We start from the raw sequence: 24381 nt of genomic DNA, 5'->3' as shown, positions 1-24381 counted from the left end.
GTCATAAGTTTGTCCATTTCCGCCAGTCTGTATAACTTCAATAGTCATTCTTCTTGTGTTGGAATTATGTTTTCAGAATATAACAGAATTTCAAGATCAGTTTTTGTTTCAATTACAGTGGGCTCTCTCCTTACGCGTAAGGGAAAATCTGCCTATGCTCGAGCCCCATAGGAAATAATGGGGTGCGTGCATGTGGCGGAGGGGCGTGCATGCACCACAGACACACAAGCCATTATTTCCCTTCCCAAGTGGCTTTTGCGTATGCTGGAAGCTGCATAAAACACGTCTGTGCATGGCGCGGGTGTACTGTACGTCTAATTCCATATCCATTTTAAACCTTTTGAAAAATTGTCTGTGTAGAAAGCATTGACGTGTAAATTCCTCTGCATTAATTTGTCCCTTGTTTTCATTCTATAATTATTTTCTTGAAATATTAACAAACATTTATAAATTATCTAACTACCTTCCAAAATTTTAACCTTTTATAAAAAACTTAATGAGGTAAAGTCCACAAACGTTACTCAGCACATAATCCAGGTTTATATTTTATCTAAACTTGCAACAGGGACCTTCTTATAAAGTGATCGTTATTCTTTGTTCAGCTTGGCTTCATTATAGCAAAGATAGGTATGCTAGCCAAATTCTAAATCAAATCCCTCTAATTATAACAGTCTTCTATTTTTCAAAAGAAGTTATCCAATATTTCAAGCCAAGCAAAATGGCCACAGTAGCTTGATAATATAGTTTTAAATCTGGCATTCCAAATCCTCCTTTCTTTAGGATCTTGTATAATTTTCTAACATACTCAGGTCTTTTCCTTGTCCATACTAAAATCGAGATATCTTTTTGCTTTGTTTAAAGGGTAAATCATTTGTTAATATTGAAATGGTTTGAAATAACAATATCATTTTGGGTGAAACAATCATTTTGATTTCCAAACTTCTATCTAATAAAGAAAGATTAATTTATTCCAATTCTGTAATTCATTCTTAATGTCAATCCAAATTTTCTTAACAGTTGTTTGCAAATAACTCTGAACTTACACACTCTCTCTCTAATATACCCAGGTACTTCACCTTCTTGTCAATCTTAAAATTTGTCTTCCTGGTTAATTCTAACTCTTCCTTTCTCATATTTTCTTTCTCGTTTTCTCTTTATCTTAAATCCAATATATTCTCCATACTCTTTCAGTACCTCTATTAATCTTTTGATACTACACAGGGGATCTTTTAGTGAAATTACAAAATCATCTGCAAAAACTCTCACTTTAAAACGGTAACCTTCAATGTTAATGCCTTGTATATTACAATCTTTTCTAATCTTCCTATTAAGGTTTTTAAAAATTAAGAGAAAAAGTAAAGGTGATAATGTTTCTTGTGGTATTCTGTAATACAGTGCGCCCCTTTTTTACGTGGGGGATCCATTCCGGACCCCCCCCCGCGTAAAAAAATCTAATTGGGATGCACCGCCCCTTGTGCTCCTGCGCATGACAAGGGTGCACCATGCAACATCTTATATTTTCGCTTAATAATCTTTTAAGTAAGAAGCTGCTTTGGTCTTCATGTATCCAGTTTGGTAGTATCTTTTTTAGTTTTTTTGCCAGTATTAATGATGTTTTTAAAATAATTGATGATCAATAATGAAATTGGCGAGTAGTTTTTGGGGTCTGTTTTCATTCTGTATCTCCATATTGTGTCATGACAGTGTCCTCTTGTCTTGATTATAAATGACAGAACAGGACAATCAGATGTTGTGCACTCCCATTTTTTTTTAGAGCTAATAATAATTTCTTTGTCTGCACAGTCAAAAACTTTTCTCTAATTTATAAAGCATACACTGATTTTCTTCTGAACTACTTTGGAGCATTCCACTATTCAACAAACATTTGCAATATAAGTGTCATTGCAACTTCCTTTTTTGAACGCAGCTTGGACATCTGGCATTTCTTGCTCCATGTATGGTAAAAGTCTTTCATGTGACATCTGAGCACCACCTTGCTTATTTGGGAGACGGGGCAATACTCTGAGGGCTATTACAGTCCCTGGTGGGGACTGTAGTTCTTGGGGATTGTAGTTTCAGTTCTTGAGAGTGGAATATTTTTTGAGTGTTTTCAATCTCTGTGTCACTGTTCTATTTAACATATTTGTTGGCAGATTATTTTTGTTAGAATTGGAACCGATTCTTTTTCTACAGGATGAAACAACTCTATTTGTATACTATGGGTACCTGGTGATTTATTTCTTCCAAGGGCCTCTTTCTCTTGACTTTCTAATATTGTGGGTTAATCGTCAAATGGTTCTTGCTTTAAGGCCATGATGGCGAACCTATGGGATGCGTGCCATGAGTGGCAGGCAACATCATTTTGCCGGGCACGAGCCAGGGACAAGGAGGAACAGGCATGCATGTGCCAGTTCCTTCTTCTCTCTGCCTTTTCCTGGCCTCCAGGAAGTGGTGATGGGGAGAAGAAGCCAGAGGCGTGTGCCTGTGGCTCCTCCTCCCAGCCTTTGGCTGCCTCTCAGAGACAGAGTCCGGGAAAAGGGCAGGGGAAGGAGGAGCAACTGGCGCACACCAGCTGCTCCTCCCCAGACACGTTTCCCGGCCTCCAGCTGTCTCCAGAGAGACAGCTGGGGGCTGTGAAAGGTCTGTGGGGAGGAGGACCAGACACGTGTCAACTTCTCCGCGCCCCCCCCCCCGGGCCTTTCCTGACCCACAGCTGCCTCCGGAGAGACAGCTGTGGGTCAGGAACAGCCCGGGGGGGGGGCGCTGAGGAACAGCTGCGTGCCAACTTCTCTGCCTCCCACAGGCCCTTCCTGACTTATAGCTGCCTCAGGAGAGACGGTTGTGGGTCAGGAACAGCCTGGAGACAGGAGTGGGTCAGGAATGGCCTGGGGGTTGAAGAACGGCTCCTTCATCCCCCCACGGGCCCTTCCTGACCCCCAGCTGTCTCTCAGAGACAGGTGGAGGCCAGAGCAAGGGCAGCAGGAGGAAGAGCGACTACACGCGCCCATCAGCCCCCCTCCTGCACCTTCCCCGGCTTGTAGCTCTCTCTCAGAAACAGCTGGAGGCCGGGGAAAGGGTGGGGGAGAAGTCCCGCCCTGGAAGCCCCACCTCTGGAGAGCTGAAACCCCGCCTCTGGGGGAGGAGGCCCTGCCCGCTGGCATGTGGCCCCCATCCTGGGGGCAGAAGCCTCACCCCAGCACACAGACCTTAAAAGGTTCGCCATCACTGCTTTAAGGGATCTGTTATTATTTCATTCCTTGTATACAATTCTTCAGTGTATTGCTTCCATCATCTTTTTACTTTGTCCTGATCATATAATATGCTCCCTACTTGGTGACATAGGCCCTGGAGGCAGAGCCGGGGCATCACACCCAGGGCGCCATGACGGCGCACGCTGCCCCACATGGCATGTGGCATCATGATGCTCCTCCAGCGCTGCGTCCATACGATGCAGCACCAAAAGAGCACCATATAGCCGTGCAGCCACAGCTTTAGTGTCCTTTTGAAGGTGCAAAAAGGACCTGCTTTTTATGGCTCCTTTTTGCACCCTCAAAAGGCTGGATCAGGGCTGTGGTGTGAGGTTGCCGTGGCCCCGATCCAGCTAGGAAAGGGGTGGCGTCTCACCACCCCTTCGGGGCAGTCTGTCAAGCCCCATAGTGTCCTTACTCATGATATGAATTTCCCCTTAATTTCTTGGAACTTACGGAAAAGATGTCTTTTTCTGTCCTTTTGTTATCTTTTCCTGTTTCTTTGCACTGGTTATTCAAATAAATCTCTTTGTCCCTACACACAAGACACTGAACTGTGGCATTCAGAATTCTGAACTTGTTTCTATCAGCTTTTGTTTTTGCTTCTCATATGTGCTTCATTGCTTGGAGAGTTTCATCTGTTACCCAATTAGGCTTTTCTTTGTTTCTGGCTACAGATAGTGTGTGTATTTGTGATTCCTCCCTGACAACATCCATGGTTTCAATCCACATCTTTTGGTTCCCTGTCAATTAGGCTTAGTAGTGCAAATTTGTTCTTTATATGGTCTTTAAATTGTAGAGGAATTTTACTGATGTTGTATTTGATACAATGACTGATTAAGTGTATTTCTTTAGTTTTGCTCTAATTTTTGATATGAGCAGTTGACAGTCAGTTTCACTATCTGCTCCTGATCTTGTTTTTGCACAGAGAATGAAGCTGCTCTTGCTTCCAATTATGTAATTTACTTGATTACTGTATTGACCATTAGATGACATCCATGTCCTCAGTCATTTCTCTGATTGCCTGGTATCCTATTTCGACCTCTCATTTAATGAGCATTCAACCTGATAGTGAAATATGTATAGTAAAACAGATTTTGCCTTTGACAAACTTTCTTTCCCAACATGCAAGCTAAGAACAATCCACTAATCTCACCTATGACCTACAGCTCCTCTGAAAAATCTCTCCCTTTAAGAGAGTTTTTACATGAATGTATAGATGTCCATCTGTCAGAGGTGCTTTGATTCCGTATTCCTGCATGGCAGGAAGTTGGACTTCATGACCTTTGAGGTCTCTTGCAACTCTATGATTCTACAGGAGAAGTTGCTGGAAGTGGTGACCAGAAAATTTTGGCTAATTTGGATTCAAGTAAGGAAAGGAAATACAGTGAGCCCGCACCATATGCAGGCTCATAGGCGGCTTTCAGCTTACACTGAAGCCGCCTGGCAAAAAGGGGAATGGTGTGTGCCCCCATGGTGTGCGCGCACAGTCACTAACCCCACTATATCCAATGGGGCTCGAGCATACGTGCTTTTTGCCTTACGCAGGGGGAAGGGGTCCAGAACAGATCCCCCGCGTAAGGTAAGGGCCCACTGTATGAGCTTATTAACCTGTCTTACATAGATCCACACCACTGGTTGGCTGTGCCCAGTGTCTTCTTCTCAGTTAATACTTTTGCCTTTGGCACAGGGCTTTCGTGGCTGTGCAGTGTAAGATGTTGTTACCTGTATGTGCTGGAGCCTTGTGCATGCAAAGCTTATTCATTCATTGCCAGTAATCAGAAGGAACTCACCAAAAGATATAAACAAAGGTCTAAGTAAAGGGATTTGGTTGTAGATCTTTAAGAGTTAAACAGTTTCATTTATACCATAGAACAACGACATTCTGCACACAGAGAATGAGCTGAATACTGAAGCTCTAGCCAAGCTGGTGCTGAGTCTCAAAGGGAGTAGTAGCTTTTAGGATGAAAACCTGCATGCATACTAATAGAGGCACTTAAATTTAACAGCTATAGTCTGCACATCTCACTGGAATTTACAGAGCATCCCAACCCTCAGCATTAATTATTGATGGATAAAAAGATCATGGAAAAGCATTAAAAGGTGCTGCAGATATAGGGTAAATAGTATTAATGAGGCAACATCCTTTTGACAATGTGCTAACAAAGTACCAAATGTGTCACCTGACATTATCTTCAGGCTCAGGTTCACTGTCACTGTCTTCTGCTTTTCGTTTAATTCCGCCTGCTGGGGATGGTGTACCATCAGATGTGAAGCTCGTATTAGGAGATGCTGAAGGAGTCTAGGGATGCAGTTATTGGGCAGAGAGTTAGGGAAAAGGTCCGATTACATTTACAAAATTAAAATTAATAGCTTTGTCATGCAGAAGTGAAAATACCTATCAAACTGATTTAGCTACAGAGGTTGTAATCCAAAAGAAACTAGTTCCATTGACTAACCAGTTTGATGTACCATAGGGGCCCTGGGGCTCTCTAAAACACAACTCATTTTGCCATGTAACAAGTTGCTCTTAAAACTGACAGGGCATTTAAAAGCAGATTGTGATGTGGGACTGAGTTCAGATGAAGAGGGACAATATTTCTCCCCAGTCTGGAGTTGAGTAGTAGACAAAGAGTCTGGGAGAATGCCAAGAGGACAAAGTCCTGTCGAGGTAGTAGGCCAGAGCTCACCAGACATCAAGGGACCTTGTCTTTGAAAAATTTCAAGTAAGGAGAGTCAGCATGGAATGCACAGATTTCACTGGCTCGGCGTGCTAAGGTCAGGGTGACCAAAAAGGTGAGGAGCCTGAGGTCACAGAAAGCAAGAGGTTCAAAGGGAGAGGCAGACAAGGCTGCCAAGACAAGTTAGAGGTCCCAAGCTGGGGCCATGGAAGGCGGTCTCAAGTTGGCGAAGCCTTTGAAAAACTTTTTTACCAGAGGGTCAACAAAGACAGGCAGCCTGAAAACTGGTAGTGGGCACAGATGGCAGCGAAGTAGCATCTCAGGGAGGAGATGGAGAAGCCAGAGTCTGACAGAGAATTGAGGAAGTCCAGAACAATGGGAATAGTGACTTCTTTGGGAGAAAGTCCTTCCTTGGTTAAAAAAGTCAAAAATTTAGCCCATTTGAGAGCATAAGAATGCTGAGTGGAAGGCTTGTGAGAAGCCAAAATAACCTTCTGGACCGGGACCGAGAGGTCAGTCAGGGCAGAATCCTCCATTCCATGAGATGGAGCGTGTCGACGTTGAGGTGCCAAACTTGACCGTTGTAGAGGGTCAGGAGGTTAGGATGGAGAGGCAGGGGTCAGAACCGGTTGTCAGAGAGGTGAAGAAGAGGAACGAGCCATGGTTGCTTTGGCCACCAAGGGGTGATGAGGATGGTATCTGAGCGGTCTGTCCGGAGTTTGGCTATTACCCTGGTGATCAGCGGAAAGGGAAGGCGTAGAACCTTTTGCCGGACCAGCGGAAAAGGAAGGTGTCCCCTTGAGACCAAGATGACAGGATCCTGGAGCAGAACTGACTGCATTGGAAGTTGAGGTGGGAGTCAAAAAGTTTGACGTTTGGTGTTCCCCACAGGGAGAAAAGGTGGTGGACAACGTGAGGTTTGAGTTGCCATTCGTGACAAGAGTCTGGAGCCCTGCTCAGCTTGTCTGCAAGCTCGTTTTCTTCCCCTGGGAGACGGATGGCTTGCAAGGTGATTTTCCTCGGAATGCAACAGATCTGGTGCCACCCTGTTTGTTGAAGTAGTACATCACTGTTGTATTGTCGGTGAAGAGGAGGACCACCTGGTTCTGAAGTGTGGGTTCGAAGGACTTCAATGCCTTCCGTACCATCAGCATTTCCATTGCATTGATGTGAAGCTCTTTGGGTGACCATCTTCCATGGATGGAGAGGTCATTGCAGTGGGCTCCCCAGCTGGTGTTGAAGGTGTCTGTGGTGAGCGTCACTTGGGGATGTAATGGAACAAAAGGCATGCCTCTGCATACATTGAGAGGGTCCAACCACCATCGGGAGGGAGCAGCCGACTGGTCTCGGGATGGTGATCCACTTTTGAGGGTGGTTGAAGGCCAGGTTGAAAACAGAGAGAAGCCAAGACTGGAAGGGCCGCATGTGAAGTTGAGCCCAAGGGGTGACGTAGGTCATGGATGCCATGTGGTCAAGAGCGACCTGAGCTGTCTTTGCTCTGATGTGTCTGGAGGGGAGGCAGTACTGGATGGAGGACCTGAGGTTGACAAACCTGTCGTGAGGCTGATAAGCTGTTGAGGTCGTGGAATCCAACACGGCGCCTATGAAGCATATGTGTTGAGTTGGAGAAAGTGTGGATTTGTCCATGTTGACCATCAGTCCCAAGGCATGAAGAAGCTTGAGGGTGAATTTGATGCTGGCCAGGAGCAGATCCTTGGTTGGGGCCACAAATAACCAATTGTCGAGGTAAGCAAAAATGATGCTTTTTTGTTGGCAGAGGTACGCTGCCACGACCATGCACTTTGTGAAAACCCTCAGCACTGTGGAAAGTCTGAAGGGTAGAACACGGTATCGAAAGAAGTCGGGACCGACAGAAAAGGCCAAGAGACCTCGATGGTCTTGTTGGATGCTGATGTGAATATAAGCATCCCGAAGATCCAAGGTGGCGAACCAGCCCGACTCTTGTAGAAGAGGCAAGATGGAAGCCAGGGTTACCATACGGAAATGTCTGTATGATATAAAAGAGTTCAAGAAGTGGAGATTCAGAATGGGCGAAGGCCACCATTAGCTTTGGAAACAATAAAGTATCTGGGAAATAAACAGTCTCAGATTTGAGATGAGGGGACGGGCTCAATGGCCCCTTTTTCCAAGAGAGAGCGCACTTCATTGAGAAGGGTGTCTGAAGGGGTGATGGTGAGAAGAATACCCCTTGGGCATATCCCCGCCAGACTACTGATAGGACCCAGGAGTTAGATGTTATGCTGGCCCAAGATTGGTAAAAATGGGCCAGGTGATCCCCAAAGGGGGGCAAGGGAACGAAGTGCGCTGGAAGATCTCAGAAATGCCACTTGCCTTGATCAGCATCATTCTTATGGAAGGGCTGTTTGTATTTGGACTTAGATTGGCCTTTTCCAGAGGATTGTTCCTGTTGCGGAGGAAAATGCTGTTGTTGCTGGAAGTCCAAAGACTGGTTGGATCTACCCTGGTTGGGGGGGGGGGGGGTAGGGGGATCGTTGCCATCCCGAACAGCTTTGGTTTGGGAAGGGAGACCAGGAAGTTGAGGAAGAGGAGACACCATATTTATGGGCTGTGTTCCTCATCTTGTTCTTGAAGTCAAGTTTTTCATCAGACTCCTTATGAAAAAGCTCCAAGGCATCAAAGGGGAGTTCTTCAATAGCCAGTCTGGCCTGCGGGGTGAGGTCCGCAGATCTCAGCCAAGCGTGGCGACAAAGGGCCACAGAACCAGCTAGTTGTCTGGTGGACCAGTTAGCCGAGTGCCTGGGAAACGAGATTTGTTGTGAGGCTAAAAAGTGAGCCTCAGGATGGAGGACCAATGCCACACATTTCTTGTCCTCAGAAAGGTCATCATAAAGCGGCAGGGCCCTTTCCCAAAGATGTTGCTGATATGCCGCCATACAGGCAGTATAATTTTGGATCTTAAGGTCCAAGACTGCAGAGGCATATAACTTGTGCACCATGGCATAGAGTTTGTAGCCTTCTATGTCATTGGGATAAGTTGCCACCTTGGTGGTGAAACAAAGTTGAGATGCCTCAACAATCGCTGAACTGAACTGAGGATGTTCGAAAAGCCAAGACTCATCTGAGGGGGTAATCCTATAGAAGTTGTCCAACTTCTTAGAGGAAGGTTGTGAAGACAAAGAAGCCCAAGAACGCTTCACGATGTTGGTCATCGATGGGAGGAATGGGATGGAAGCTGGAGTGGGAAGCTTTTCACGTACTCTTTCATCCATGGAGTCAAGCGCCTCGAAGTCTGTATGGAGGACCTCGATGTGGAGGGCTTTACCCGTTTGGACCACTTGTTCAGCAAACAAGAAAACGTTAACTGAGGAAGAAGGAGCCTTCAGGATCGAGAGGCCCTGAGACTGGTGAATTCGGTTGAAGTCCAATTCAGATTAGTCAGCGGATTCTGATGAGGCTGAGGGAGTCTTTGGACGCGGGATGACTCTCAGTACCGAGACGGATGATGGCAAAGGTCAAGTCAGGGTGGTGTATGAGGCCGCCGAAGAGAGACATGATCAGGATGGAATGGTCGAGACTCAGGTGGAGGGTAGCCGGGGTTCAATGATTTGGAGAGGTGATTGGAAACGACCATCACGGACCTCCGAGGGGTCAAAGGGCAGGAAAAATGTGCCTGAAGCCTTACCAAATATCAGGTCCCGTCTGGAGGGCTCAGGGAAGCTGGAAGAGAAGTCATCGGTGACCTCTTTATCGAGGTAGACAAGGTCAGAAGCCACAGAATGCTGGTCTACTGGCATCACATGGGCATGGGGAAAGCCTTCCCCTTTGTCATTGGAAAGTTGGTAGGATTCCAGTAGAGTCTGGAGAATGTCAGTATGAGACCGAGGGACATTTTGCAGGGACGGACGAACCTGAGGAATTGCCTGAGCACATGGTACTGAGCCTGACTTGGTATCGACAGATTGGATAGGTTCTGCGTCCAGGGTTGGATGGGATTTATTTCTTGCACGTGAAGCCTCCATGTCTTTTTCTTTAAAGGAATTGTGTTTCTTTTTTTCTGATTTGGAAGAGTCTGAGGATTTCTTCCAATTCAGAGATGACGGCTGGCCAGCTGCATCTAGGTCAGTCTCCTTCTGTTTTTCTGGGGTTGGTGACCCAGGGACAGGAGATAAGGGTTTGCCCTCAGCAGCATTAGCTTTGGCAGGGAACCCATAGGCAGAAGAGGATTTGCCCTTGGCAGCAGGAGTCTTGGCAAGGAACCTAGAATCGGAGGGAGGGTTAAGGATCTGTGCACAAAGCATAGAATGCAGTCGCATTTCCCTATTCTTCCTGGCTTGTGGGGTGAAAGCCATGCAAGTCATGATGACGTGGCCCTCGCCCAAGGAGCATCTGTCGTGGCTGGGAATTTTCCTTCCACATTCTGTGCACTTTTAAAAAGAGTGTGAAGACATTGTGGAGATTAACAAAGGAGTTGACAGACGAATGGTCAAACAAGCTGAGTGTTACCGGTAATCAGAGTCCAAAACAAGCCGAATCACTATCCAAGAGAGAAGTCAGAGCCAAAAACGTGGTCAAAATCAAAAGTGAAAGGAAGGTGAAAATTCCAAGCGAGGTTCCTATGCTGTTCACGTAGTGGACAAAAGGAGCTGAAGAAGGGTGGGAAGACACTGAGCCTATATAGAGGATGGGCGGAGCTACCTCCAAAAAGTCTTCCCTAGTGATTCCAAAAGGATCTGAAATTGCTGCGCAGGCACAGAATAACCCATCTGTGTGCTTCGCAGAAACCACGAAGAACTACTGTTATAGGTAAGCAACCTGTTCTTTGTGGCCTCTGTGTCTCACACAAGTAGGCGACTGTAAAGCCTACCTGTGGTAGGTGGTTTAGGTCAGTGAAGAACAGATGAAAGTACAGCATGCCCAAAGGTGGCATCCACTCTAGCTTTTCGGATCAGCAGTTAGCTGGGCATTACAACTGTGGTTCAGGGCCTCATCCATTTTCCTATTGAACAAGGCCTCACCATCAAAGGGAAGATCCTAAACTCCGCAGCCGATGTTCTCCTACAGGTCTGTTGGTTGTAGTCAAGTGTAGCAATGTAAAACTACAGTCGGTCCTCCACATTCACATGGGTTAGGGGTGCAAGACCCACTTGAATGAGACACAAAGACCATGAAGAAGAGATACATATTGGAACCTGAGGTTAATCATAGCAACCGAGACAGAGTATATTTCACCAATCAAACTTAAAGAAAGAGTGTCCAGGTATGAATATCAAACACACACACACACACACACACACACACACACACACACTTATGCATCATGCAGTCCAACTCTGTGAAAAATAAAACCTTTAAAATCATTGTGCATCCCAGTCAAAATACAACTGAGCCAAAAATCATTATTTGAACATAATTATTTTTAATGAGATATGCTATATTTTGGAATTTGCAAATTATACTTTTTAGACCTGCCACAATTTTTATGAGATGGGCTATACTTGTCATGGTTATTTAAAAATAAATGAATAAAATCTACTTCAATGGATTCAGGGTGAGGGAGGACACACCATCCCTCCAAATATGAAAAATATATATTTGGGATATTTTTTTAAAAAAATTAACAGAAAACAACTATGAAAAACAGATATCAGGATTACAGTGCAGTTCCCTTTGAAATTATTGTAGATTTCATAATTGTAGAGAACTTGGAAGTAGATTGTCAATTGCTCACTTTAAGTAGCTGTCTAAAAATATTACTACAGTCAGATTGTACTTAAAGAGATTCATTTGTGGGAACAAGATAAGACTATTATTAAATCTGCAAATTTGTTATTTCCTACTTTTCTATGTTGTAACAAACTTCAAAATGATCACTTACGGTGTTCTGTCTGTCCTGCATTCTCATTTCAAAGGCTGTATGTCTTGGGTTATTGATTGGCTGATGGCTTGATCTATTTCCCCTTCCCAATGGTTGTGGTGTAAACTGTCCACCAGCCATAGAATGTTGCTCCCTCTAAAGTAAGCATGTAAGAATTAGTAGAAATGTTGACCATCAATTATCAGAGCAATCAGTGTACAGAAGTGTGGACAGCTAGAATGAATAGACTATCTACCTAAGACTTCATTCTATGTACACTCATGGAATGTATTTACGAACACATATGCAAAGATTACACTCTTATCTAAAGTTTCACGGGCTACCATACTCCATTTGACTTATTTACAGGGAAATCTTAAAGCCCTCCATGGTTGTCAAAGGATGGGGTAGAAATAATCTTCTGCCAGTAGAGAGAACTGCCTGTGGGTAGCACTTTTGTTAGAGGGCTATGGTACACCAATGCTTACTGATTGCTATTTAAAGAAATGTTCAAAACAGTTAACAGCAAAGAAATCAGCAGCAGCAGCAACTCCACCACCACCCATTTTATATAGACAAAGTATCTCAGAAGTTATTACTGACATACTTGCTGCCAAAATAATCACAACAACTGCAACGGAACTCTTGTTAATTACGATTATGAAATGAAGACATTCAAATAAAAACACAGAAACATGCTGCCTGCTTGTGAAATTCTCATATCTACCTTATTAGGAAAGAAACAGTATAATCTTGAGCATGTTTACTCAGGAATGTTTCACTGAGTTCAATGGAATTTATACTCTGGTGTGTATTAAGGATTTAGTCTTGCCTCCAAATAAACCCGTTTAGAAATCACTGCAGTACATTTTGACCATGATCTAAATTCTAAATGCCATTAATTTTAATAGGAGAGATTTAAGCAACAGGTTCTATATGCACATTTCATGTAAATATTACTAAACTGCTATCTGATTAAAATGATTCCTCCCAGCCTGTCACATATGAAAATCTTCCAGGAAAACGATTTGTTCCTACAACATTACCATCCCCTTTAACTGGTAACTTGGGCGGGTTACAGACTGCCGCCACTGTTTGCTCCGTGAGGGAGCCGTAGCAGCCACACCGCACGGCGCAAAAAAGGAGCTCCAAAATTGAGCTCCTTCTTGCGGCGCCTCTATGACATCGCGAGGCACCGTTGGTGCATTCGCGACATCATAGGCGCCGCGACACATCTGGACTCTATGCGTCCAAGACGTAAAGATGGCGGCGCCCGTATGAACAGGGCGCCGCCATTTTGTACGTATTCCATACGTACTAGGGTTAGGGGGGTGCGGAAGCACCGCTCCTTCCTAACCCTAATACATATGGAATACGTATTTTTTGGCGGTCTGTAACCTGCCTTGGTGTCTGAGATTAATTTCACTGTATCTATAACATCTTTACTAATAAAGATGGCATTGCCACCTGAAAGTCTACCATCAGTGGGGCAGGAGATTAAGGCAGTTTTATCTCCCAAATTAGTCTTCGTAGAAAAAGGTAATAATCCAAAACACTTCATATTTACCTTTAATCTTCTTCTTTTGTCCTTCTGTCTTCTTTTGAAATTTTCCTGAAGTAAAGAAAGAAGCTATGTGAAGATCTATGTGCCATATAAAATACATGGAAAATATTATAAGAAAAATATCAGAAACATTTACCAGTATCTTCTTATGCTGGGAAAATAATATAGCCAAATTGATTTGATTCACATTTGCTACAGTGATTCCAAGTGTGTGATATTGCCCCCTTGAAGGCAGTGGAAATATTCAGGGGGGCGGGGTTCTGTCAAAGGATTGATGTGCAAGAAAGGCAAGGGGAACTAGTGGTCTTTAAGACCATGGTGAGGATGAAGAATTAGAGCACATGGTGGCAGGGGCAAAAAGCAGCTTTCACATCTGGGACCCTGGTTAAGCTTTGTGGGATTTGGATGGCAAACTGGAGCTGTGCTGCTGCTCCAGCTTACTTTCATTGGGCAGGCCAAGAGAAGAGGTAGCTGAAGAAACAATATCTGTGTGGGTTGGGGATGACTTGAAGCTGTGTGGGGAAGGCAGATCCAGGATCAATTCTTCAAAAGAGTCCGCCTTTTTTGGATTGATAATCCTTCATCGCCAGGAAAAAGCTTTTCCTTTTGCATCTGGTCACCTTGAGAGCAGCAACTGAAAATCTCCTCACCCATGCCAGCTTTTGCTGAGACTAGTATGGGTGAGAGGCTTCTCAGTCACTGCTCTGACAGCTGCTTGGTTACTGCTTCCAAGGTGACTGGATGCAAAGGGAGCAGTGACTGAGCAGCCAGTCACAGACTGAGAAGCTTCTTTTCCTTTACCACAAAGCTAGCCCTGGCGAGAGGCTTCCTGATCACTGCTCAGCCAGCTCCTTGGTTGCTGCTCCCAGAATGACTGGGTGCAAAGGGAGCAGTGATTGAGCAGCTAGCTGAGCAGTGACTGAAAAGCCTCTCATCCTTGCAGCAAAGGCTGGTATGGGCGAGAAGCTTCTCAGTTGCTGCTCAACCAGCTGCTCAGTCATTGCTCCCTTTGCACCTGGTCACCCTGGAAGCAACAATTGAGCAGCTGGCCAGCTGGCCTTTTTTTTTTTTTTGTTGTAAGGCTGCTGCAGGCAAGTGGTAACAGGAGGCTTAGGTCGCTGCTATATTCATACATGAGGTAGAGGTGAGATGGGTATAGCTGAGATACATACCACTGGGTGGCTTCTGCACAAACAGTAAAACTAATATCATGAAATAGACCTTTGGGGGTTGCTAGGGTTGTCACTGAAGAGGAAATGTTTGGGGACCACAGTGCTATAACCATTTTACAGATTTCTTGCTATGAAACATTACGGATTGAATTCAGAGATGTCACTGAGTTACTACAAGGTCTATTGCCCTAGCAAAAGTGCTTTCTCAGAGTTAGCAGTTTTCAACTGTGACCACAAGCATGTTGTTGCTTGCACTACTGCTTCAGCAACTGTCAAATCCAATGCACCTATACTAGCAGGGTTCTTTATTTTACTAGCATCAAGTTGGATCTACACCTAAACAAGTAGCAGTTCAAATATCGCCATCAACAAAACTGAAACCAAATATATATTACTTAGCAGCCTAGAGAGGCAAAGTCATTTCTAATTACATTTTTTGTATAATGAACTAAGAAATACAAGAAAATAACCAATGAAGTCCATTGTTTTCATTTTAAGTACATTATGTAAAAACACAAATATAGAGTCATAGATTTGAAAGAGACCACCAGGGCCATCCAGTCCAACCCCCTGCCATGTATGAATATATTTTTTACCTCATCATCTTTTCGCTTCTTAAAAATGCTATCTTCAACTTCACCAACAGCTAACATGATCATCTGTACTCTTTGCAGGTTGACATAGCCATTTTCTGTAAGGTATCCCTGTTAAGTGTCAAAACAGGACTGTTAACTATCATTCCTTCTCCTAAAGTAGTTAGTAATTAGATGCAGAGCTCACTTACCCCTGTTTTGTGCACAACATTTTTATATATGTTCACTAAACGATCAATTGCTCCTTCCCTGCAATACAAGGGAGGAAAAAAAAATCAACAATAGCCCTTTCTATAATCTAGCAATGTAGTGTGTATATATATATATATATCATAGTTTTTAAACATTACTTTTAAAATTATAACTCTCTGAATTTAATTCAACTCTCCAGCATTTAATTATTTGGCTTCAAACTAGAACTGATTTCACTAACTGGAATTCTACCCTGTCTCAAAAATCACTCGACACCACTGATGTCAGCTAAACAAAACTATAATCTTTCTTCCAGTAATGGATAAAATCCCATCCATACTCTTTTGTGTGAACACTATACGGTCACCAGAAAGTAAGAGGCTAAGAATGGATCACAATCTGTCAGTAAGATGACTCTTAGCTCTGTTATATTTGTCACCTTGTGCCATGCTAGAAGAAATAGGCATCTGGTAAAATCTCTGTTTGTAGAAAATGACCATTCTCAATCACTTGTAGCCTGAACACACACACACACACACACACACACACTTTGTTGTTGCATGCCTTCAAGACATTTCTGACCTAGGGCAAACCCTAAGACTATCAGGGGGTCTTCTTCACAGAATGTGTTCGGGGGGGGGGGGTCGTTGCCTTCCACTGAGGCCGAGAGAATGTGATTTGCCCAGGGTCACCCAGTAGGTTTCCATAGCTGAGTGGGGATTTGGACTCTGGTCTCCCAGTGCCCTCATCCAACATACACGGCATGCTACTAAATTAGGGGTAAATTCACCAAGATCCATTCAGCCAGCCACCAAAGACTCAGGAGGGCTAAAGATGTAAGATAAATATATGCAACGCAGACTCAGTTATTGCATTTTAAAAGCTTTAAATCTGATACACTTCAACAAACAATTGTAGCATATATTGAGTTTGGATCACAGCCAGGATCCAAACAGTGAACAATTAAAATGTCACACTGGTGGGGAATACAGGTTTGGTCTTCTCAAAGAGCATAAAAATCAGCTTTTGAAACTGAAGGAACATATAACGTGGGTTCTGAAGAACGCAAAAATTGTATTGGACATGCCCAAGCTCATTGGGACACTTAAAATATTCTCTACCTATCTAACTCTTCATTAAATAATATTTCTGGTATAACCATTTTTTCTTCCCACCACAAACAGAACTATTCATGCATATAACACCTTTTTTCCTTACCTGATCTCTAATGAGGGTAAATGAGGAAGGAAGTCATTCCCCACAAAGAAACACATGAAAACCCAGTCATCAACACTTCTTTCAACATCAAAGGTGAAAGGCAAACTGGCCATTGTTAGTTCTCTTTCCAAATACTAGAATTGTTTTAAGAAGAAAAACAGATTATGTAAGTTGTATCAGGGCTTGGTAATCAATAATAATCTTGACTAACTAGTGGGAAAAAATCCATCTGAGAATAACTGCCTTCTCCATCTAAATTGTCACTGATGAAAAGCTTAGAGCATAAGTGATACTGCTTCCTATAAACTTGAGTCTGCACAGATGTCTTCCTGGAAGTTAAACAATACCCCCACCTTCTTGCATTATACACAGATTTGTCCAAAACCAGACTTGTCTATCTGAATTCCTATCCAATACAGACATTTTTAATTCAATTATTTTTCAAAGCCCTGTCTTTGGACCTAGCCTAATAAAGAGCTCCCTTAGCACCTCCGCCCATCAGGCATCTGTTTTCAACACCAGAGCTAAGAAGACCTTGCAGCCTTAATTCAAACCCATCTTAATATTACTGAAATGTTGCTTCTGCATGAGATGGGCAGGAGGATATGAGATTATTACACCTGTTTGGAAATACTTGTTGTGACTCCTGATGAGCCACCAGTACCAACACAGGTACAGTCCACCCTCCCCATACACGTGGGATCCATTCCAGACCCTCTCCCCGCGTATGGGGAAAAGAGTGTATGCTCAAGCCCCATACCAAATAATGGAGCACGTGCTCGCGGCGGCGCACGGGGCACATGGCGCAAGTATGTGCCCCATTATTTCTGCAAGGGCTTGACTTCCGTGTAAATTCAAAGCAGCGGATGGCAAGCCCACCTATAAGGAGGGCCAACTGTATTCGTAATAATTATCAAAACCCCAAAAGTACTCAGAATCCAGGTACATTGAGGACCACCTTCCCACATTACAGACTTGGGTTCAAAACACACTGTAGAAATAATCCAGTTTGAGACCACTTTAACTGCCCTGGCTCAATTGCTAGGGAATTCTGCGAACTATACTTTTGTGAGACATTTAGCCTTCTCTGTCAGAGAGCTCTGGTGCCACAATAATAATAGCAATAGCAGCTTCATTTATATACCGCTTCATACCACACGAAGCAGTCTCTAAGCAGTTTATATCGGTAAGCTAACTGCCCCCAACAAGCTGGGTACTCATTTTAGCAACCTTAGAAGGATGCAAGGCTGAGTCAACCCTGAACCCCTGGCTGGAACTGAACTCACAACCTTGTGGTTTGTGAGTGAATGGCTGCAGTACTGGCATTTAACCACTGCACCATCAGGGCTCCTAAACTACAATAAACTACAATTCCAAGGATTCCCTATCTCTGAGCCAGAGCAGTTAAAGCATTCTCAAACTGGATTATCTTTGAAGTGTGTTTTGGACCTTAGTCAGCTTTTAAGACCAGACAGGGAGACTCTGCTTGTGGTATCCAGAGAATTGTTATGGGGCTACCTCTCTACTTCTCGTGTGGCACTCTCTGTTTAGATATTTGTGACAGAACTGTAATTTTTGACATTCATAATTGCAATTTAATGTTAAATGTCTTTCAATAGTTTATATCATACTGGGTTGTGAAGGGTAGAATAAGTGAATAAAGATAAAAATACTCACTTCTCTCAAAACACAAAGGCGAATAAAGATAAATTCTTGTTCCATACCAGGAGGACAGTCTGCAAATTGATCATGCTGCAGAGAGCAAAAATGACATACTAACAGCTTCTCTCATACCACCATCATATTTAAACTTGCTCAAAAATAAATCTCTCAAAATTAATAAGGGTTTACTATCCAAGAAATGTGTTTAGGATTGAAGCTTTACAATTAATTTTATAGCAAAATTCCATGCATGGTTACTCAGAAATAAATCTCACTGTACTCAATACAGCTTACTCTTATGTAAGGGCAGGTTGCTGATCTGTAACTGTAGTTCATCAAGTGGTCATCTGTGAATTCACACAAATGTGTTATCTGTGCTTGCACAGTGTATCATTACCCTGACAGAAAATGAAACTTCTTCTTTCAATACCATGAGTACCCATCTATCCAATGTTCCAGCAATTTCTCAAAGAAATTGAGACAAGCCATAAGAACTTCTGGTACGCTCCCATGCATACTGAATAACTGGCAATGTGTCTGAGAAGGGTAACTGTGGAACAGAACTTCCTACCACAGATCCCAATTTCACAGAGATGGTGTGTTGCCTGTGGGAGAACCTGGACTGCACAGCATCCATGATAAGGGAATATGGTTTTGGATGCTTTAACAACCAATCCATTCCAGTGTCTGACACTTGGCAGAGAAAACCAAGGAAGCCTTTTCAGTGTGAGCTGAAGCTCTCTTCTTTTTTTGTGATTCTTTCAAGGCAATAGTACCAAGTAAGCAACTTCAGCTCCAGAAGTTTGTGTTAATGTACAGGGAATCTCTATTGCTGACTCTAACGCTGGCCATACTGACATGGACTCCAGTAAGGAGCGCTTCATATGCACTTAGTACAAGGAAATGGATGGATCCAATGTTGGCACTGAGGAGGATCAAAATGGAACGGAAGACCTCAAAATCAAAGGTTTTGATGTCGAGGACTGGGCCTTCTGGGAATGATGTTCTGTTCCCTGGGAAGCTGCAGACAGTACATGTTCATATAGCAGGGCTTTTAGTCTCACATCTCTATTCTGCCTAGCCTGAGGTGTAAAGGCCTTACAATGTGCTGCTCTCCTAAACAAGGGAGGCAACATAAATGGCCATCCTGGGAATTTTGCCAGAGAAGAAAGTGCACTTTTAAAAGAAGGCAGGAGTTGCCATTTTCAAAGTTTAAGGAAGCTGGTTAAGTAAGCTAAAGAACCATTAACCAAGTACAGTGAGCCCTTGGCTTACGTGGGGAACCCGTGCCGGACCCCCCCACGTAAGCCAAATCCCACGTCTGCTCAAGCCCCATTCAAGTGAATGGGGCTGGTGCATGTGGCGGTGCGGCGGCGCGCATGTGCCACAGGCGTACACCCCATTCATTCTAATGGGATGTGCTGCCCCTTGCGCTCTACACGAATTTGCGCGTGAGCTCAAAGCAGTGTATAACGCAGGCGCACTGTATGTCACACAGATCGAATAACCATTAAACAATCCAAAATATTATGACTGGTAAGACAGTTCAAAAACTAAATACCAAACACCAAAACGCAATCCAAACATGTATATCAACAGACAGACTGAGCTGTCTTTGAGATAAGAGCAGACTCTGAAGTGTTCTTTACATGCTGCTGACACGGCGGACAAAAGTGAGCTGAGGTTTTAGGTGGGAAGCGTGCTAATGTGGTGCATGAGGAGTGGGTGAGACTATTGCCAAAACACTTATGTAAGAGCTCTAGACGTTTCCAAATGGTACACTGCGTAGGTGCAGATAACTCATTTGTGTGATTCACAGAGTCCACAAAGATGTATGCTTAGTTATCATATCCTTGTTCCAAATACATGCCCAGTCTTGCTACTCTGATTCTGATTTATTGTAACCTTCTTCTATTTGTGTCATAATGTTTATATGCATTTTGTACTTAGTGTGAGATAATTTCTGCCCCTCAACACCCTACCTACAAGCCCCATAAACTGTTAAGTGTTAAATTCATCACCATGCATACCTCAATACAATGCTACATGTACACATAACAGTATCAAGTTTTGTTTTAACTATGATTTGTTGAACAAGCCAGAGTCACTCTTCTATACAAACACAATAATTAGAGCCTAGTTGACCAGTCCCTCATTTGGTCTTCTTCTGCCTCTTCTGCCACTACTTAGAGTCTCCCAAATGCTTTAGGGATGGGAGTGGCTTTACCACATCACCAGCTCTTTCACAATATTTGGTCAGCTGGACAAACAGGACATGGAACTCTCAGACACAGTCAGCAGATCCGACACAAACCAAACAAGCTTACAACTCCCCCTTTCCCTTTCTTCTTAGACCTTCCCTTCAGAGGCTTTAATTCTGTTTTGGTTAACTTCTTCTTGCCAGCAGAAATGGTAATTGAAAAGTAATATAACCTATAGTAATGCAAATACATACACAACATTTTCATGTAAAATATTACTGCCTCATCAGAGGTTATTGTAAATGAGTATATTCCTCATTTTATACTGATTTGTCCTGCTCTAACAGATGTGGCCATGTAGTTATCATATCTGGAATGTATATTGTGGGGAGGAGGAGTATGTTTAGGATGTGGGCTTTATTCTGTTTTGTAGTGAGTGCCTGACTAATAAAAGCTAAGCCTTTTTAGGATTTACACCGCAATACAATCAGGAAAACTTGCAAATACAGCAAAAAGGTCAGCAATCGACCTTTTGTTTCCTTTAAGGATATATCATTTTGTAGTATGTGGGGATAACAAGTCAGGGCAGACTGCTTAAATGATTAGTCGTTATCATAGGGGCCTCCAGATCTTTATCCAGCATTGACAATGGTCAGGGATCCTGTGACAGAGTCTAAAACACTTGGAAGTCCAACATTTGAGAGCATTGTCTTAAACTAGCATTATGTTGTTAGTGCAATTCTCAGTAGATACCTGTAGTTTTTCCTCTCATACCAAACAGCAGAAAAAATCCTAGGCTGAGATGGGCAGAATGATTAAGGGGTGGGTTGAACTTGGAAAGAAGACTCTTGCCAGAAATAATAAGAAATTAAAAGTTTAAAACTTTTGTTAAACAACAGCAAGCACAACTTAGCTAAGAACAAGAACAACTTAGCTAAGAGCAGCTCCTTTCTGCCATCCACTTTTATAAATTGGCAAGAGGCTCCAGTAGAACACAGATAGAAAAATAGGAATAAGCTAAGATAACAGGTTTAGTTATACTAACAAACAATGGTTAAAGCAAGCCAGAATTTGTAAACCAACCTCTAATTAAAGTAAACTGACGAAACCCAAATTCAAACACAACCCATGTTTTGCTGACCTTGGTTCAGATGTTGAAACAAACCACAACAAAACTTAACAAATCTTGGCTTCAACAAGATAATGTATACTTCTTTGAGTTCCTTCACTTTCAAATATTTCACAATGAGATTTCTTGCTGTCCTTGTTGCCTCCCTACCATGTAGGTTAGGTTGAAATATAGTAATTTAGCAAGGTCAGGCAGTGACCTTTATCACTGAGGTAGAATCTGAAAAGCTCTCCCACATCCTAATTTTCACTTGCATGCCACACTAGCTCTCACAAAAAGGAAGAAGGTGAACTGTTTAACTTACCTCTCCTTGTTTTTCTTTTGGCAGACCTTGACAGTCCTTAACCTCATGTCCAAACTGGTTGCAAAGACCACATGGCTTCGGCTTATTGGGCTTAAATTCTTCTCTTATGATAGTAAAATTTGGTTCATGTGTAGCTAATCCAAGCATAATGAGGTCAGCTATAAAAGAATTGAAGCAAACCTCAAATATTAACATTTTCTTTGAGTAAAGAGCTACGACAATGGCTCAGATTAGATGATTCTCAGAACCTTTGGAGTTGGGAACAAGTAATGAGTTTGTAAGTTGCCTCACTCTCTTACACACAGTTTACCAAAGTCAAAATTGGCAAATTCTGGTTAAAACTGAATAAACAATGAAGAGAAAATGTGTGGCTGTGGAGGTAATCTTATTCACAAGCCTTCAGGCTGTGATTTTTAAAATAGTTTAATTTTTTTTGGTATAAATCAGGTTGCTATCCAGGTGGACCCAAACAAAAAACAAAATAGAACTATCTGAGCCCTAGTGGCACAGTGGTTAAATGCCTGTACTGCAGACACCCACTCACAAACCACAATTGTGGGTTCAATACCAGCCAGGGGCTCCAAGTTGACTCAGCCTGGCATCTTCCATAGCACACTAAAATGAGTACCTAGCTTATTGGGGGCAATTAGTTTATACATTGTAAACTGCTTAGTACATCAGTAAGTAGTATAGAAATGTACTTGCTATTACTATTTAAAAACAGACTTAAAAACATTTTAAATGGTTTTTTTCTTCAGCACTGAAGATCTTGCAACCATATAAACTGAAGAATATAATCTAGAACAGGTGCTAATTGCTGCCACCTTTGGATTGTGGCCAAAGAGTAGGGGACTGTATACTTGAAAAATGTATAATGGAATCATGAGTCATACATTTCTCAAACCAAGGGATTTCTTTGGAACCTAAAAGATTAGCCATCTCTTCAAGAGCTCTCTACACCATCAATGATATAGCAATAGCAAGTACATTTCTATAGCGCTTACCAATATACGAAGCAGTTTACAAAGTGTAAGCTAATTAGCTCCAAAAAGCTGGGTACTCATTTTAGTGACCTTGGAAGGATGCCAGGCTGAGTTGACCCGGAGCCACTTGGTGGTATTGAACTCACAACCTTGTGATTTGTGGGTGAGTGGCATTTAACCAGTGTGCCACCAGGGTCTGAATAGCAATGCATATAGAAAGTAGCAAAAAAGAAATTCTTCCACTGATCAAGTGGGCCAAAACTGCACTGATCAAAGCTGCAAAGTAACATACTACTCAGCTTATTAAAACATAGCCAAAAAGCTAAACCAAGTTTATAGGAAAGGAATTTGGTTAAAGACAGGATAGGAATAGGAACTAGATTTTTCATAAAATGAAGACATTTTAGAGATATTTAAGTTACACAAGGATCATAAGATTTCTTTCACTGGTGGTTAATGTCTGAAAAACTACAAAAGAAACTCAGCCCTCAATATTGTGTAGTTTTGCTTCAGAGAATCCACAAACACAGTCAATTGCCTACATTCTTGAGGAGTTTGTGCAAAGGCACCACCTTTTTGCACCATTGCGACTATCTATAGTATCTATTTGTAATTGTTAGTGGAGGCAGTGAGCCTGTGAGCTTCCCCTAACCCCATAGACAAATGCATAGGGACCACCACATGTATGACCCATGTCATAGTTATCAGTTCTTAGGACTAGGATCTGAACAAGCCAGATAAAGGGTGACATTTAAATGTATGGAACAGAACAGGAGGAAGAAACAAGACTAGACCCAAAACATTTCCCAGTAAATTTTACTAATCTCACCAATCTATCACTGGACCGCAGCCTGCATTAATATGATTTATCAACAGTATGTACTCAAAGCACAGTAGTACACATCGTTTTTTCTTGGGTGACACATATCATTCTTTACTTATGAGACAGAACAATGAAAGAAGAACTCTATGATGGACTTACCATCAGCGCCACATAAGCAGTGGTGAGTATTTGGGTCATGATTTGGTTGAGCTAAACCAAAAGAAAAAAGATGTAAATTATAAAGATCTGGTTATTCTCAGATATTACAAAAAGTCCTTTGATTCGTTCACTACTCATCTGTAATATTGAACAAGATGACATTATATTTTTAGCTGTTGTCTTGGAATATCAGATAGTAAGACAAGCAAATAATGAAACCGAAAGGTAAAAAAGCAACAGGCCTATATAACTCCTCACAAGAACACAGAATACTTTATTAACATTATTATTATTATTAAGCTTTATTTATATAGCGCTGTAAATTTACACAGCATTAGACGGTTCCCTGCCTTCATGCTTACAATCTAAGAAGACATGACACAGAAGGAGAAGGGAATGGTTGAGGGGAAGGGGATCAGGTCCAGCATTCTTCTCTCCCTCTGAGGCCTGGACCATGGCAGATGGACAGATGGAGGGATCTGTATCTTAAGTATAGGCCTGATGGCATTGGCCAACCCTTCTCTCCCCCTCTGAGGCCAGGATGGAGCACTTATCACTGTCAAATTAATTAATGTACAGTATATTTTATCACTCAATTTGATTCCAAACTCATGTA

At 42.6% G+C, this 24381-nt stretch overlaps 2 protein-coding genes across 2 annotated transcripts in view; one reads left to right on the top strand and one right to left on the bottom strand.

Moving 5' to 3' along the window:
* LOC149316829 (thrombomodulin-like) overlaps positions 1 to 24381 on the top strand; it is a 902913-nt gene that overhangs the window by 723454 nt on the left and 155078 nt on the right. The window lies entirely within an intron of this gene.
* XRN2 (5'-3' exoribonuclease 2) overlaps positions 1 to 24381 on the bottom strand; it is a 98219-nt gene that overhangs the window by 50883 nt on the left and 22955 nt on the right. The window contains exons 8-16 of the mRNA XM_089516363.1: positions 23766 to 23816; positions 21801 to 21958; positions 18182 to 18256; positions 16505 to 16638; positions 15286 to 15343; positions 15098 to 15205; positions 13333 to 13377; positions 11787 to 11921; positions 5432 to 5550 (exon numbers count right to left, since the gene is read on the bottom strand). Of these exons, the coding sequence (XP_089372489.1) occupies positions 5432 to 5550; positions 11787 to 11921; positions 13333 to 13377; positions 15098 to 15205; positions 15286 to 15343; positions 16505 to 16638; positions 18182 to 18256; positions 21801 to 21958; positions 23766 to 23816 (883 nt within the window). The remainder of the gene's footprint in view (positions 1 to 5431; positions 5551 to 11786; positions 11922 to 13332; positions 13378 to 15097; positions 15206 to 15285; positions 15344 to 16504; positions 16639 to 18181; positions 18257 to 21800; positions 21959 to 23765; positions 23817 to 24381) is intronic.

Source organism: Sceloporus occidentalis, unplaced genomic scaffold, assembly GCF_023333645.1.
Source record: "Sceloporus occidentalis isolate IW3139 unplaced genomic scaffold, rSceOcc1.0.p SCAF_3, whole genome shotgun sequence".
Lineage (NCBI taxonomy): Eukaryota > Metazoa > Chordata > Lepidosauria > Squamata > Phrynosomatidae > Sceloporus > Sceloporus occidentalis.
Note: the sequence above shows the minus strand (reverse complement) of the source record. Positions and strands in the feature narration are given on the sequence as shown.